Source organism: Pituophis catenifer, unplaced genomic scaffold (assembly GCF_029215685.1).
Source record: "Pituophis catenifer annectens isolate HBS135680 unplaced genomic scaffold, rPitCat1.0.hap2 SCAF_3, whole genome shotgun sequence".
Taxonomy (NCBI): domain Eukaryota; kingdom Metazoa; phylum Chordata; class Lepidosauria; order Squamata; family Colubridae; genus Pituophis; species Pituophis catenifer.
The window spans coordinates 152,521,303-152,536,257 of NW_027256883.1; the positions used below are offsets into that span (position 1 = coordinate 152,521,303).

A 14,955-nucleotide genomic window follows, 5' to 3' on the forward strand; every position below is an offset into this window, starting at 1 on the left:
TAAACAAGTATAAAATTATATGTGCTTCAAAATATATGTCAAAATAAGAAAATATGTGTTTCAAATTATACCTCAAAATTAGTTTGACCTAGTCATGCTCAATTAATCTGTTTTAAGCTACAGTGAGATATCTGAATCTTTCATAACTGTAGAGATCTACAAAATATATCTATTGTGAATGTGGTTCCCAATACAGATCATCTCAGGCAGAATGTAGATATTCCCAATCTACACATTCACAAGGCAAAAAATGCTCACACACACAGAATTATTCTGGCCGTTCCCTCTTTGCTGGAAATAAGAACATTTGGAGTTATTTTAAATTCTGGCAGAACTCCATAATCTGCACTGAAGCAAGTCATAGCTGTGATTTCCTAGAACTTCTGATTTCGGTGTGGATGTGTCTGGGACCTAAGGATGTCCAGCTAATTAAGATACGAAAAATCTTATGAGAACTATGGTTTTGAATAAATTTAGCCAAGAACCTGCAATAAGATGAGTGTTTTTCACTGTATTGTGATAAGTCTCCTGTTTTAAGGAGACTGATCAGGACTGAGGCTTAAACACCTAATTCTATAATTTAATCAGAGAAATAAATTATAGAATTAGGTGTTTAAGGCTTAGTCTTTATCAATCTGGGCACCAAATTAATTTTAGTGTAATTTGTATTGATTTTTAAAAACGTATCTAGGAAGTGAAGATACCATGCGAGTCACTCACTAGAAGATAAATGATTTCATTGGCGAAGTACCATAATTTGCCATTATCCCCAAGGTAGGAAGATTGAACTGGGATGTGAACTCTAGAAAGATTTTGACACAGGCATATCACCGGCTTTCCATCCTATAGCTTATTCAGTATGCTTTATTTAGATCCTCTGCAAAATTAGTCCTCTGCACTTATTTTAAGTAAATCTGAGGTTAAATTTAAATGCAGAAAGATCTTCAGGCAATTTTACTCTTTCCACAGCAAAACAAATAGATACTTATCTCAAAATTTAAATAGATTATTTTTTTCTAAAATTCCAGTTACTGTGACAATGGGCTGTATATTAATTAATCTGTTACATATAGACTGAACACCATATGGATGCTATTAATGTACTGTACTGTATGTAGTAATCCCCAATATGATGGGGATATATGTAGCTCTTGAGGCTATCTAGTTGAAAATCACTTGTTAGAAATAAGATACTTCTGTTCATTTCAAACAGCTAAATCCATGCTGTTTAAAAAGTATCTTCTTTAAATTTTTTAAACATCTCATACCATTAAAGGTTATCCCAAATTTAAAAACTAAATTGGTGTTTTTCCTATACCATTTACGTTATAAATTACACTGGTCAAAGCGACAAATCCAGTTAAAAAATTGCAACTATGAACTACTTCAGTAACAGTTCTAGGTTTGGCTAATTAAGAACCAAAGCCACAGGTGAGCACTCAAAAATCGAAAAAGTATGCTCACATCATGTGTTTATATCATTATAGCTTTACAAAGGGGTTTTGTTTAACAAATGGTTGTCTTTACATATAAAGAAATAATTTAAAAGTTAAGTTGGTTTATTTCCTGACCTTTCAAAGCAACATCATTCTTGCCTACAATTAGTTTGTTCTTGCCTATAAATTATTGCTATTTATGAAATTTACTTACCGGTATGTGTTTAGTAGTGGCTGAATCATTATTGGTAATTTTCTTTGAAGGCTGAAAAGGACAACATAAACTAAAGAGGATTTTCCCCCCTTTGTGCTTACTTCTGTTTTCTTCAATATGATGGGGATGAAGTCCTACATAAAAGAAGAAAAGAGTCATTCTCTTTTGTTCTTTTGTTTCTCTTAGTAACCAGGTAACCCAACCCCAGGTATGTAATCTGGTGGCTTGGTCTCTTAATCAACACACCACTTAATAAAAGCTAGCTCCTCTTTCTGTCTTGAGTAGTAACACCACTTTAACACTGATGTTTGAATGTTCAGAACAATTTTCTCTTTCTTGTCAGTATAATCCAGCTCGGCTCCTAGAAAGAAAATGAACAGAACTTACCCACAGGTAATCAGCCATCCCTTTAGGATAATTATAATTACTCTTATTGGATTTAAATAACAATTTTTCTTTCCTGCAAACAAACTACAAATGCTAGAATATCATGTGCAAGTTACTTTAGTACCGTAGCAGAAAGTTGAATGAAATATAATTGAATATTTTTATATTTACACGGTTCTCCAAATATGCATAATGATGTAGTATTTTTTAATTTACTTCAGTTATTTTTCTTGTATCCCTCAAGGTTTCTTTAATTTTATCCCAGCATTAATACCCTGTGTAATGACCCAAAAGTGTTGCAATGTGCTTCATGGTTATGCATCTTCAAGCTCCTGAACTTGGCCTCCTAGTCCAAATCTACTGCCTTAACTGATGTAGCTACTAAAGTAGTTACTTGTTTTAAAGATCTTGGCTCAATATTTATTTTATTTTTATTAATTATAGAATATTGATACGGATTCACTGGGTTCAACCAAATTCCATCTCACTGATAAGAAAGGTAAAAAGTTCTGAATACTTATTCAGTGACAAAGTACTAGATGCTTATTTTGTATGTTGAAGTGATTTTTTGGGGAGAGTAGAAAATACAGTCACAGCACACGAATACACACACACAGTTAATGTTGTCATATGAAATTTTTACAGTTTTGAATTAGAAAATTGTTAACGGTGTATAATTATGTTAGAAATAGAAAATGCTACCCATTCAAAAATGACTTCTCATAGATTACAACTAGGAAATGTATATTATATTATGAAACTTGAAACAGAGAGAGGTATCATTATCTAATTCCATATTAAATGTTAATTTAATCAATTTAACAACATTTGTGATTTAAGTGTAACTATTACTACATTTTCCAAGATACTAGAATAGTGGATGGATAGATGGATGGATGGACAGATGGAAAATGTGGCTGTACAAATGGAAAACAGGATAGCATTTTTAAATATTATTCATTTTTCACTTCTTTATATGCATATATTCCCAATCCTACTAGCTGAGGATTCTGTCAGTGATAGTGCAAAACAACTGGAAGACAAGAAATTGTACAAGGATGTACTAGCATTTTACAATTTTGAGTAAGAGACTTTGTAGAATTTCAGGATAGACTCATAGCATTATAAAAGGATAACAGTTATTATTTTACTTAATTTTTCTAAAACATTTATATGGCCACCCAACTCACACAAGACATACAAAAAGGGAAAAAATCATAACCAACAAATACAAAATCAGCATATACAATTAAAAGCTAATAAACAAAAATAAAAAGAGGTGCTTGGGGCAGAGGTATATTATAATTCCTCAGCGTGGGTCTCTACACACTTGATCTGTCATACAAGAAAAGAAGCATGTCTTCCCTGCCTTTCTAAAGGTCTGTAGGATGGTACGTTCATCCATATCTACACTAAAGAAAAAGAGACATATGCACTTGAGAAGGAAATGGGAAAAATAAATGGCACGATTTTCCTCTGAATAACATCAATGGAAGGATCTGATATCACTCATCGGTACAGAATAACAGTAGAAATATTGAGAAATTTATTCTCTGTTAAGCTACTTCAAGATTGGAAAACTAAACCCCAAAATGTGATAAGTATATTTCTCTCGGGCTTGGAATCCTGTTTATTTCCTTAGTTTTCTTGTAGTGTTAATTGCACAAGAGGCATAGCTTGGAACACATCCTTTACCTACAAAAGAATCAGATTCAGTCTTCAATCTGTCCATTTAGGAAAGAAGATTACAAACAGGAGGTTAAAAAAATATCTTCCAAACAACCTAAAGAATATTGTCTGAATAAGGACCCTAATTTTCTAAAATAAATGGCGTAAAAGACAAATGTATTTGTTTATTAGATTTACCATATAATTTGATGAAGACCAATTTGGAGTCCAGCTGAACAAAATAGTCTTTGTGTTCCATGACATTAAGGCAAAAGGAAGTCCCATTAGATGAGTGTTTCTCAATTTCAGCAACTTTAAGATGGGATGGACTTCAATTCCTAAAATTTCCCAGCCAGTGTGAAGTCCACCTATAAAGATCCTGAAACTGAGAAACACTGCATTAGATTTTGCTTTAAGAGATTTGGATAAATTAAAACATTACAAAATTCATGCAGCTCTGCAGGCTTTATTTTTAATGTGAATAGATCATATGGTCCATGACAAGAGCAAAGACTTTTAAGGATATACTGAATATTTTATATGAAGGAAAAAGTAAAGTCTCCTGCAAATCAAGTTCAGATGATGGCTAACTTCTCTGTTGTTTTCCTGGCAATGATACAGAAGTGTTTTGACACTGACATCTTCATGATTTATTTTTATTTATTTATTTGTCGAGTACATATTAAATAATATATATATATATATATATATATATATATATATATATATGTATAAGCATGAATTAAATACATAAAATGAATACAATTAAAGGGAACGTTTATACAATTATATTATACAATAGATACAATTAAAGGGATGTTATTTTTTTAAATTTCCCATCGAGCTACAGCCCTGGCATTCCTAGTAATCTCCCTCGCAGAATCCAATCAGGTCCAAGTTGCTTACATTTTTGTGATCTGCCACGATCAGGCAAGCGCTGCTCATGATATGGAGTAAATTGCAATGATGGTTAGAATCCATGTATTTCCCCCATGCCACTCCAATGGTCTTATGTAGGTCTTTTAGAAAGGAATTAATTGTTGGGAGCTGGTGGAAGCCAATAATATGCGCATGAATTTTGCAGTAGTTTTCTTTCAATAGCAGGTCCCACTCTTGACCAATTGGACTGCTGCAGAAAGTGTTTTTCATGGACCCTTTGTACACGACGATGCATCTGTGTATCTGCCATTAGTCTTATTATACTTGGTATAATCATTGCCATCATCGCATTGACTGTGATTGTCGGCATTCCTCCTCCTACCCCAGGTCAGTTATTTCCAGATTTCAGTTTTAGTCTGAATCATGGCTCTTTCAGTATGTTGGATGGTGACAGTGTTGTCTGAAATATCAAGAGAGAGATAGTTCAAAGAAGAACTTAAATTGTTTATCAATATAACCAGTAATGGACATTTTTAAAGCACGGTTTGATATGTCATCGGTAACCACTTTAGAGGGACTCATATGCTTTCTGTGCTCTTTGTAAAGTTTCGCTGTCAGGGAAATATCTATTGATTGTAACATTTACATAGTGAATGTTTTTTTTAATTTAATATTATATGTATCTTCCATAAATAGATGTCTATGGACTGATTCAGATACTCTCATCTCAAAACAGTGTTGCCATGGTTGCAGCTAGATGCTAGAAATGACTATTCTAGCCTTATGACCTAGCATCAGTAAGTCTCTTTTGAGTCACTATTGACTTTTCAAACATAACCATGCAGTTTTCTTGGCAATAGGATGGACATGTTTTGTCATGCCATCTTTTAGTGTTTCCTAGTCTAACAAACCAGCCCTGATCCTGTTTAGTTTCTGGGCAAAGCTGTATCTGTACTCAAATAAATCAACATACAACCCATAAATAAATCACTTGATCACCTCTTTCTCTGCCCAACTGACATGAGCATGGCAACATTGTTATGGTGGATTTAGACTAAACTACGTCCACTAAATCTAGGGAAGCTAAATGATACATCTAAAGAATATTATTTCCCTCTTAATAAAAATGCATCTATTTCTTTAAAAAAAACTAAGTTTATGGAATACCACATTTATGTTATGCAGGACAACATGTCATTATCATAAGCAGTGAAGGTAGTGCAGCCTCATATACTATTTTTGTCTCACTCCATCCCTCATTTACCCATTTAAGTGGGAAGGTCTAAAATGAGATTCTAAGGTTATCAGTACATCAGTTGGATGCAACCTTCCTTCCAGATTTCCTTCCTTAAACTGGGAAGATCAGGGTGAAGGTGGCAGAGTCACCTTACATAACCTTTCTATGTTTATACATGCTGTAGTAGAGTATAAAAGAGACTTATTAGATGAGAGATAGGACAAATCTCTTAATTGTATGTCAGCTATATAATTATCCAAACTGCTTTTTTGAGTCGGATGCTGTGACATCCATAATATAATTGGCCAACATTTATCTAAATGAGTGTTAATAATTCCACTTTGATATACTGTCAGTTTGCAATTTGCATCAAGTTTCACACCTTTTGAAGATGAATTTGACTGCCACTAAAAGGTACATGATCTAATAAAATTAATATTGTGACTGTCAAAACACCAAGTGCTCAATGCTTTGTAGGACATATATGAAATGTATGTAGATGTAGTTAGTTTTTTTTTTTTCCAAGTAGACGAATTCTCCTTTAATTCTCATGCTGCTCTAAGTTCAAAGTTGCTTTTACCATGATATAATTAACATGATATCTGTTACAATATTATATAACTGGCTTTTTATAGGTATTCCTTGACTAGCAACAGTAATGGAACCTGCCCTTTACAGCCGTAATGATCTTAAATGGGTCACCCATATGACCAAACTGATTAGACAACTTTTGCAGCAGTCATTAAGTGATTAAGTCATTAAACGAACCAATTGTTCACTATAGCTGGATTTGCTGAAAACCAGAAGTAAATGCTGGATTTTGGCAAAAACATTGTAAAACCTGGTCACATGACCACAGGAAATTTTGAGTAGTTCGGAGAACTGGTAGTAAAAATTCTGACTGGCCCCGCCCCCATCTATTTTCTGCCTCCCAAGTCCCAGCTGATCGGGAGGAAATGGGGATTTTGCAGTAACCTTCCCCTGGATGGGAGAGGGAATGGAGATTTTACAGTATCCTTCCCCTGCCACGCCCACCAAGCCACACCCACCAAGCCATGCCATGCCCACCAAGCCACACCCACAGAACTGGTAGTAAAAAAATTTGAAACCCACCACTGGTTAGACAGACTAACTATGCTCCTCTGCAAATGACATTTTATAGTTTTGATGGTTTTACTGCTTTTAATTTTTGAGTATTTGTTGTATAATTTTTGACTATTTGTTGTACAGTACTGTTCTTTGTGGTTTTAACTTTGTATACTGCCCAGAGTCTTAGTAAGTGTCAACTTGTTCTGTGATAGTTCTGAAGAAATTATGTTAAATTCAGTTTTAATAGAAAAATGGAAAGAAGGAATTATAGTATCTGAAGATTAATTATACATGTAGATCTAAAACCTCAATTTGAATTGCATCAAATTTCATAGAGGTATATACTGCAGTACTGTTAGTTCTGATTATTGAGTGTCAGTATTTACAATTTGTTCGCTCTTGGTTTTATTTTTCAGTTAACCGTTTATGTGTGACTACCAGTAAGCAGACAGGCTTTTTATGTGATAACAGAGAGACCTGCATTTCAGCCAGTGAAGTTTGTGACACAAGACAAAATTGTGCCAATGGGGAAGATGAGCAAGAAGCATTATGTAGTAAGAGCTTTATGTTGTGTCCTTCCTCTTGTCTTCTTCATATCACAATATTTTTCTCTAGGATATCTTAGACCAGGAGTGTCAAACTCGATTTCATTGAGGGCTGCATCAGGGTTATGTTTGACCTTGGGTGACCGCGGTGGGTGTGGCCAGCTCGACGTCACTTGTGTCAGGGGTGCCTGTGGTGGCCCAAGTGCTCTGCCAGTGAAAACAGGCTCCTGAGCTCCGTTTTCGACTGCAATGGCATTCCGCAACTCTCTGCCAGCGAAAACGGAGCTCACATGTGGCCCTCACAAGCTCTGTTTTCACTGGCAGTGGCATTGTGGGCCAGTTCTTTGCTGTTTCCAGGGCAGTCCCTGGGCCAAACCTAAGCATCCCACAGGCCGGATCCAGCTCCGGGCCTTGAGTTTGTTACCCTTGTCTTAGACTCCTTGTAAAGAATATGCGATTATATATTCTGCAGTTTTAATGTATCATGTTATTATTTCTATTTAGAAGGGAATGTTTGGTCATTTATGCTATATCTTAAAGCAAACAACTGGCTTACTATAGGGCTACAAGATCTCAAGGTCCAAAACTGGTGTACAAGTGTTCTTAAAGCAATATAGAAATTAATATGCAAATATGTTAGTTCATTTGCACATTAATTTCTATATGACTTTAAGGACATTTGAACAGCCTGAATAGTAAGTTGCATAATATCTTGAGTAATTTCTCCCCAATAACATCTGAATTTGAATATTTGTGATTTTCAATTGAATCTAATATTCTTTTTCTAAATAAGATCCCTTTATTCCACTGCTCTAGCAAATAATATAAACACTACCTAAGCTGAAAAGAGAGCCCATAATATCAGGGTAAGCACAGTATTACTGAAACGCTAAACATATATAGTACAGATAATCCTGAACTTACAACCATTCATTTAATGACCATTCGAAGTTACAGTGGCACTGAAAAAAACATGACTTATGACCACTTTTCACTTACCACCATTGTAGCATTCCCTTGGTCACATGATCAAAATTAGATGCTTGGCAACTGGCATGTATTTATGCCAGTTGCAGTGGCCCAGAGTCAGGTGATCATCTTTTTCGACCTTCTGACAAGCAAAGTCAATGGGGAAGCCAGATTCACTTAACAATCATGTTACTAGCTTAACAACTACACTTCACTTAACAGCTGTGGCAAAAAAAGGTCATAAAATAGGGAAAAATTCAATCAGCAACTTTCTTGCTTAGCAATAGAAATTATGGCCTCAATTGTAATCCTAAACTGACAACTATCTATAGTAACATAAGTTGCTGTACTTTTTGAAACAGAAACATTATAATAACTACCAGAAATGAATCAAGAATAAAATTATCTCAGACCTCTTTGATTTCTTCTGATGTATCTGTGCATCTTTCTCATTTCAGCAAATAGTTTTCATACAGTTGTGTTGTTCTGCTAAGAATATGGAAGTTTGTGCTTTTGTGTCAAATCTTGTTTGCATTCATCCTCTGCCCCAATTCATTTTTCTCCATCTTGTCCCCAATCCATATGGTCAACCAGGTTTTACTATGTAATTATTTGAAGATGAGCCCATTGGGATTTTTTTAAAAAATCTGCTACCATAGTTCAGGAAAATACAGCAAAGGACTGCAGGAAATGAGAAGTTAGAAGAACTTCTCACTGACTTTGGATAGCTTACGTCATATTTGAACATTATGTTTTAAATTAAAATTAGGCTATAGTCAAAAACAAGATTCAAATATTCTGCATTTCTTTAGCCTTACCACTGCAAACTCTGGTTGTCCCTTTTTGAAAAATTGTTCCATTTTGTTTTAAGATTACAATTAACAGATTTGATCTGAGAAGTTGATTCTAAATGAAATGTATCAATAGGTGTTGATCACTGTCCCACCTCACACATTCTTTCTTTCCACTTTTTTCAGAAGCTACATTCAGACTAAGGCATACTGACTTGACATCTTAGATTGAACTGGAATTATGTCGTAGTTTATGATTTAGAGGGTTGTGAGAAGTCAGCCTTTGTCTTAACATGTCTGAGCAATAATGAGTTATAATATGGAAAGAATTTTAATTCAAAATTAGATTTATTCCTATACTGTCTCTAACCCTTCTTTTGATCATTAACTTGACCACAAGTAACTGAAACTAGAATACTATGTTGTAAACAAAGTCAATACAATGTTGCAAAGATTGCTAATCCACTTCCTCCATTGATATCATGACGAGGCTAAACTAATTAATCTGGCAAATAATAGCAGACAGGGAAAACCCTTTTCCAATACAGAGTTTCCCTGGGTACACAGAAAAGGCATCAAAAGTCAGCACGTAGGCACACACCAAAGGGAAAAGATTTACACACTAAGCAAAGTAAGATAGGAACTTTTCCATCAGGCCTGCACATCTACCAAACAAGGGCACATTCACATACACCTCACAAAGGACCATCTCTCCTATAAATATTTCTAGTCTCTGTACCCCAAATTGTAGCTACCTCAAGTGCTGCTTCTGTGTTCTTGAATAAATTTCTTCCTCTTCAAGCAGCTGAAAGTCCATCTTAATATTCTATTCCTGGTATGTGATGTTTTGTATACATACAGAGAAAGAAGCACTCTTGTAATCTTTGACTTTTAGGCTTGCTGTCAAACATCAGCCATAATACTGTTTTGAACAATATGCAGGTTGTATTACACGAATGGCTATTTTATATGTGAAATTATGACTGAAATATTTCTGCACCTATATTGGTTCACACTGTCAGGAAGTTTCTCCTCAGTTTTAGGTTGCTTCTTTCTTTGTTCAGTTTCCATCCATTGCTTCTTGTTTTGCCTTCTGGTGCTTTGGAAAATACATTGGGCCCCCCTTTCTTTCTGGGAGCCCCTTAAAAGCCTGTTGCCTATCACACTCTTGGGCAAAGCATGTGAGCCATTTCCTCCTTTCAGTGTTCCATGAAAGGATGTAGTATGTAGGCAATACAGTTGAAAAAAGGTGAACAACATTTTTACAGAACTATAGATACGTTGAGGCTGGGTGTGACAAGGAATGGCTGGGAGGGGAGGGGCCAGGCAAGGCACCCCTTGACATGAGTGACATTGAGTTGGCCACGCCTACCCAGTCACATGACCATCAAGCCATGCCTACTGTCACATGACCATCAAGACACACCCACAAAATAAGCCATGCCCACAGAACCAGTAGTAAAAAATTTTTAGAACCCACCCCTGAGCTGAATCCCATGTCACTTTTACACAATTCCAGCTGAGATTTGGACTAGAATATTCTTCTGACAGTAAACTCCTTTTAGAGTTGAACATGCTATGGGTATTCATCTAGTGCACAGGTGTCAAACTCACATTGTCATGGCCGCATCACATTATATCATGACTTTCCCCCCCTTCGCTAAACTGGGTGTGGTGTGGCCAGTGTGTGACGTATCTGGCCCATGGGCCGTGATTTAGTATGATTTGTTTGCTTGGTTTTGGCTTAGTATATTGTGTGAACACAGGCAATTATGGATTATTTAATAAACCATTGCACAAACCGCAAGTTTGATCAACGCATCCTATTTTGGCATGCAAGCTCATTTTATCAGGAATCTCTGCTTTTGTACAGTACTCTCTAAAAGGCCATGCTCATAGGTGAAAAACAGTTCAGAATTCAAGGGAACAGTTTAACTAAGCAAAACTGGATTTTTTTTCTAGATACACTTTAGAATTAACAATCAGTATATAAAAATATTTAAATTTGGCATCCGAAAGTTTTAAACCAAAAACAGCAACTGAAATAATTAAGTTTTTTTTTTAAATCATAAAATGTATTCTGCAATAAATATTTCAACACCCAATAGCTTGCATTTCTAAGCAAAATCAGTGTTCCATCAATATTGCCAGGATATCCCTTATATTTTTCTTCAGTACTGAAGTATTGATACTTGACAGGTCTGGATTTATTTGTTAGTATAATATTTTTTCTTTGACAGGTCACATTGTAAGGAAACTTCTTTTTAGCTTACATTTGTTTGTTTTGGTAGGTGATTTGCCAAAAAGCCTTCCTGGACACTTGATATTTTATTGCAAGAATCGCAGGCTTTGGATCTACGCAGACAAAAGGTGTAACGGATTTAATGATTGTGGAGATTGTTCTGATGAAATAGGGTCACGTGAGTCCTTTATTTGCTGAAAAAATAAAATTAAGGTTTTAAATATAAATGAATATTTTAAAGCTTTTGTTGTCTCCCAAAGTGTTTTGCATTAGTTGACCTTGCCCTTAACACACACACAGAGAGAGACACACTCATACACAAACATATACAACAGAGGGGAAACAGAAGACTGGTTATTCAAGTCCAGAGCAAAGGAATCAAGTGTAACACAGCATAGAACTATGCGGTTCTAGCTGGTATGTTCCTGTTTTGCTGATGTTCTTCCTTATGCAAGTCCTTTGACTTTCTGGCCAGTGGATGAGAAAAGAGTTAGCTCCATAAGGAAATGAGTCCCTGTGAATTTTACTCTTCTAGTCATTGCCAACTCTAGGAGGGACAGTGCTCATCTCCATTTCAAGGCCATAAGTGTTGTGGCTCCGTTACCTGAGCCTGTGTCATCGGCAGGAGAGGACTCCGAGAGTGAAGGAGAGGAGTTGGCAAGGCCTCCCTCTCCAGGACCCTCCTCTTTGGCAATGCCTTCGGTGTCCGCCGAAGGGCAAGAGATAGGGCCGGGGCCAAGCACGTCCACGCAGCCACAGGTGGACAGTGATGAGAGTAATGAGTCTTGGCTGGATCCACGCCAGCATCGCAGAGATAAGCGCGCACAACAGAAGAAAAGGCGTGCCTGAGATTAGGTTGAGTCACTGGACCACACCCCACAGGGTATAAAAGGAAGCGTGGTGACCAGTCAAGCCTTGTGATGAACAAAGCTGAAAGCTTCCATGCCATTCTGCATTGCCGGACTTTTGCTATAGGCTTTGCTGGATAATACTTGGACTTGATTTACTCTGTAATTATTGAACATTTTACTTTGATGTACTAGAAGCGGAGAGAAGTTATCTCTTCCCTTCGTGAGTAATAAACTCTTGGCAGGCAGCCACTAGGTTGCTGCCAAGTTCCGTTATCATAAGGAAAAGGATTTTGTCGGCTGGTTTGGTTTTTAAATCTTGGACGTCTGTTGGTGTGTGTGCGTGTGGGACGGGGACAGAACAATAAGCCAGAGTTTATGGATGGCTTTACAGGTAGTCCTCGACTTACAACAGTTCATTTAGTGACCATTCAAAGTTACAATGGCATTGAAAAAAGTGACTTGTGACCATTTTTCACACTTTTTTTTTTAATTTGATTTATATGCCGCCCTTCTCCGGAGACTCAGGGCAGCTTACAATGCGTTAAGCAATAGCCTTCATACTTTTGTATATTTATACAAAGTCAGTTTATTGCCCCCACAAACTGGGTCCTCAATTTACCTACCTTAGAAAGGATGGAAGGCTGAGTCAACCTTGAGCCTGGGGAGATTTGAACTAGCAGTAATTGCAGGCAGCTGAATGATAATAACAGGCTATTGGTCTGCTGCGCCACCAGGCTCTTGGTGGACTTATGGCCATTGCAGCATCCCCACCTGAATTAAAATCGGATGCTTGATAACTAGCTCATAATTATGACCGTTGCAGTATCTTGGGGTCATATGATCATCTTTTGTGACCTTCTGACAAGCAAAGTCAATGCAGAAGCCAGATTCATTTAATGTGTTATTAATTTAACAACAGTGATTCACTTAATGAAGGTGGCAAAAAAAAATTGAAGTCATAAAATGGGGCAAATTTCTCACTTAGCAAGATAAATTCTGGTCTCAATTGCAGTCGTAAGTTGAAGACTACCCGTAATTATAAATTGATCAGCTCCCACTAAGGGTTTTTAAGAATACCTGTTCCATTATGGTCTATGCATTGCTTTCTTTTCTGTACATGTTCTGCCACAGCATACAGGCAGGGATGAAATCCAGCAGGTTCTGACAGGTTCTGGAGAACCGATTGCAGAAATTTTGAGCAGTTCAGAGAACCGGCAAATACCACCTCTGTCTGGCCCCAGAGTGGGGTGGGAATGGAGATTTTGCAATATCCTTCCCCCAGGAGTGGGGTGGGAATGGAGATTTTGCAGTATCCTTCCCCTGTCACGCCCACCAAGCCACGTCCACAGAACTGGTAGTAAAAAAATTTGGATTTCACCACTGCATACAGGCCTAATATATTCAAGGCATATATATTACTCTGCCAAAACTGGCAGATCATGTTTGACTAGGAAGCACAATGGAATGTAAAATGCTGTGTGTTGCTATGTTTTTGCTGACCAACACGATTTTTTCCCTGAAATAGCTTTGTAAATAAGATCAAGAGATTGCATTGACATCAATATATTTAAAAGACTCAGAATTTTCTTCGGCATACGATGTCTCTAATCTTGAGCCTTTCAGATGTGTTACGGCTAGAATTCTCATAAGTCTAAGTAAGCACTGCCCACAGCCAATGTTTCAGAGTTCTGGGTGGGGGCATAGGTAGGATTACCCACCAACCACTGTATGATTTTTGGAAAGTAACATCTTATTATTTGAGTTCATGTGTGTGTATTTTTAATCTTGTAGAAGCCAACTGTCCTCCTTGTGGATCTGAGTCTTGGAGTTGTACCCTGGTGGTCTTCTATGATTATTGTACCTGCATTCCTAGAAGTTTTTGCCGAGATGGAATACAACACTGCTTTGACTGGTCTGATGAATACCTCTGTACAAGATAAGCAGAGGATGAACCATAACCTTGGAGAAACTAAAAAACAATCCACAGAGAACCAGGCTGTTGTGGAATTGCAGATAATTTTAAAGGGACCTCACAAAGAATGTTTTATTCAGTGTTGTTGCTCTACACAGCATTTGCCCTGCTTGGTGGCAGGGGCCGTTTATTTTGCTCTGCATTCACCTAGTTCTCACAGTGAAGCCATTCATCCATGACAGACAAGAGGATTTTGGTTTTCATTCAGTTTGTCACAGAGCCTGACACTGCTGTTTCCGGATCAGCAACTTGCTTAAATTCAGTCTTTATAATCTTCAAATCTTGCACAGATGCCCATGTACCAATAAAGCACTTTCTTATTTGTAAATCAGAGGTTATGAACTTTCACCTTATATCAGCTTCAGTTGTTTATGAGTTTATAAATATACAGAAGAGCCACGTCTGATATTTAGATGGCAGGCCAGGAGACATACTAGCTAGAAAAAAAAAGGGAAAGAAACCACATAATTATATGCAAAGAAAAGGCTGCCATGTTTATGAATGCCCCCTCCCACATCCCTAAATATTTGAGATTCTTTTCAGAGCAACTTACTTTAATATAGGTAGTCCTCAACTTACAAGAGTTCATTTAGTGACCGTTCAAAGTTACAACAGTACTGAAAAAAGTGACTCATTCACTTTTTCACACTTATGACCGTTGTAGCATTCCCATGG

General features: G+C 36.7%; 1 protein-coding gene across 1 annotated transcript; it reads left to right on the forward strand.

Moving 5' to 3' along the window:
• The first annotated feature begins 2,022 nt into the window (after positions 1–2,022).
• On the forward strand, positions 2,023–14,608 carry LDLRAD1 (low density lipoprotein receptor class A domain containing 1). Its single transcript, XM_070939531.1, has 6 exons — positions 2,023–2,043; positions 2,482–2,536; positions 4,810–4,971; positions 7,327–7,464; positions 11,507–11,635; positions 14,100–14,608. The coding sequence occupies exons 1-6, from the start codon at positions 2,023–2,025 to the stop codon at positions 14,246–14,248; spliced, it is 654 nt and encodes a 217-aa protein (XP_070795632.1). The 3' UTR covers positions 14,249–14,608.
• The last annotated feature ends 347 nt before the right edge of the window (positions 14,609–14,955 follow it).

Excerpts from the sequence above, each read along its gene's own strand:
- LDLRAD1 (XM_070939531.1), top strand. The coding sequence starts at position 2,023 with ATGAACAGAACTTACCCACAG. Across the intron at positions 2,537-4,809 it reads CCATCTCACTGATAAGAAAG|GTCCCACTCTTGACCAATTG; the intron begins GTAAAAAGTTCT and ends TTTCAATAGCAG. Across the intron at positions 7,465-11,506 it reads TGAGCAAGAAGCATTATGTA|GTGATTTGCCAAAAAGCCTT; the intron begins GTAAGAGCTTTA and ends TTGTTTTGGTAG.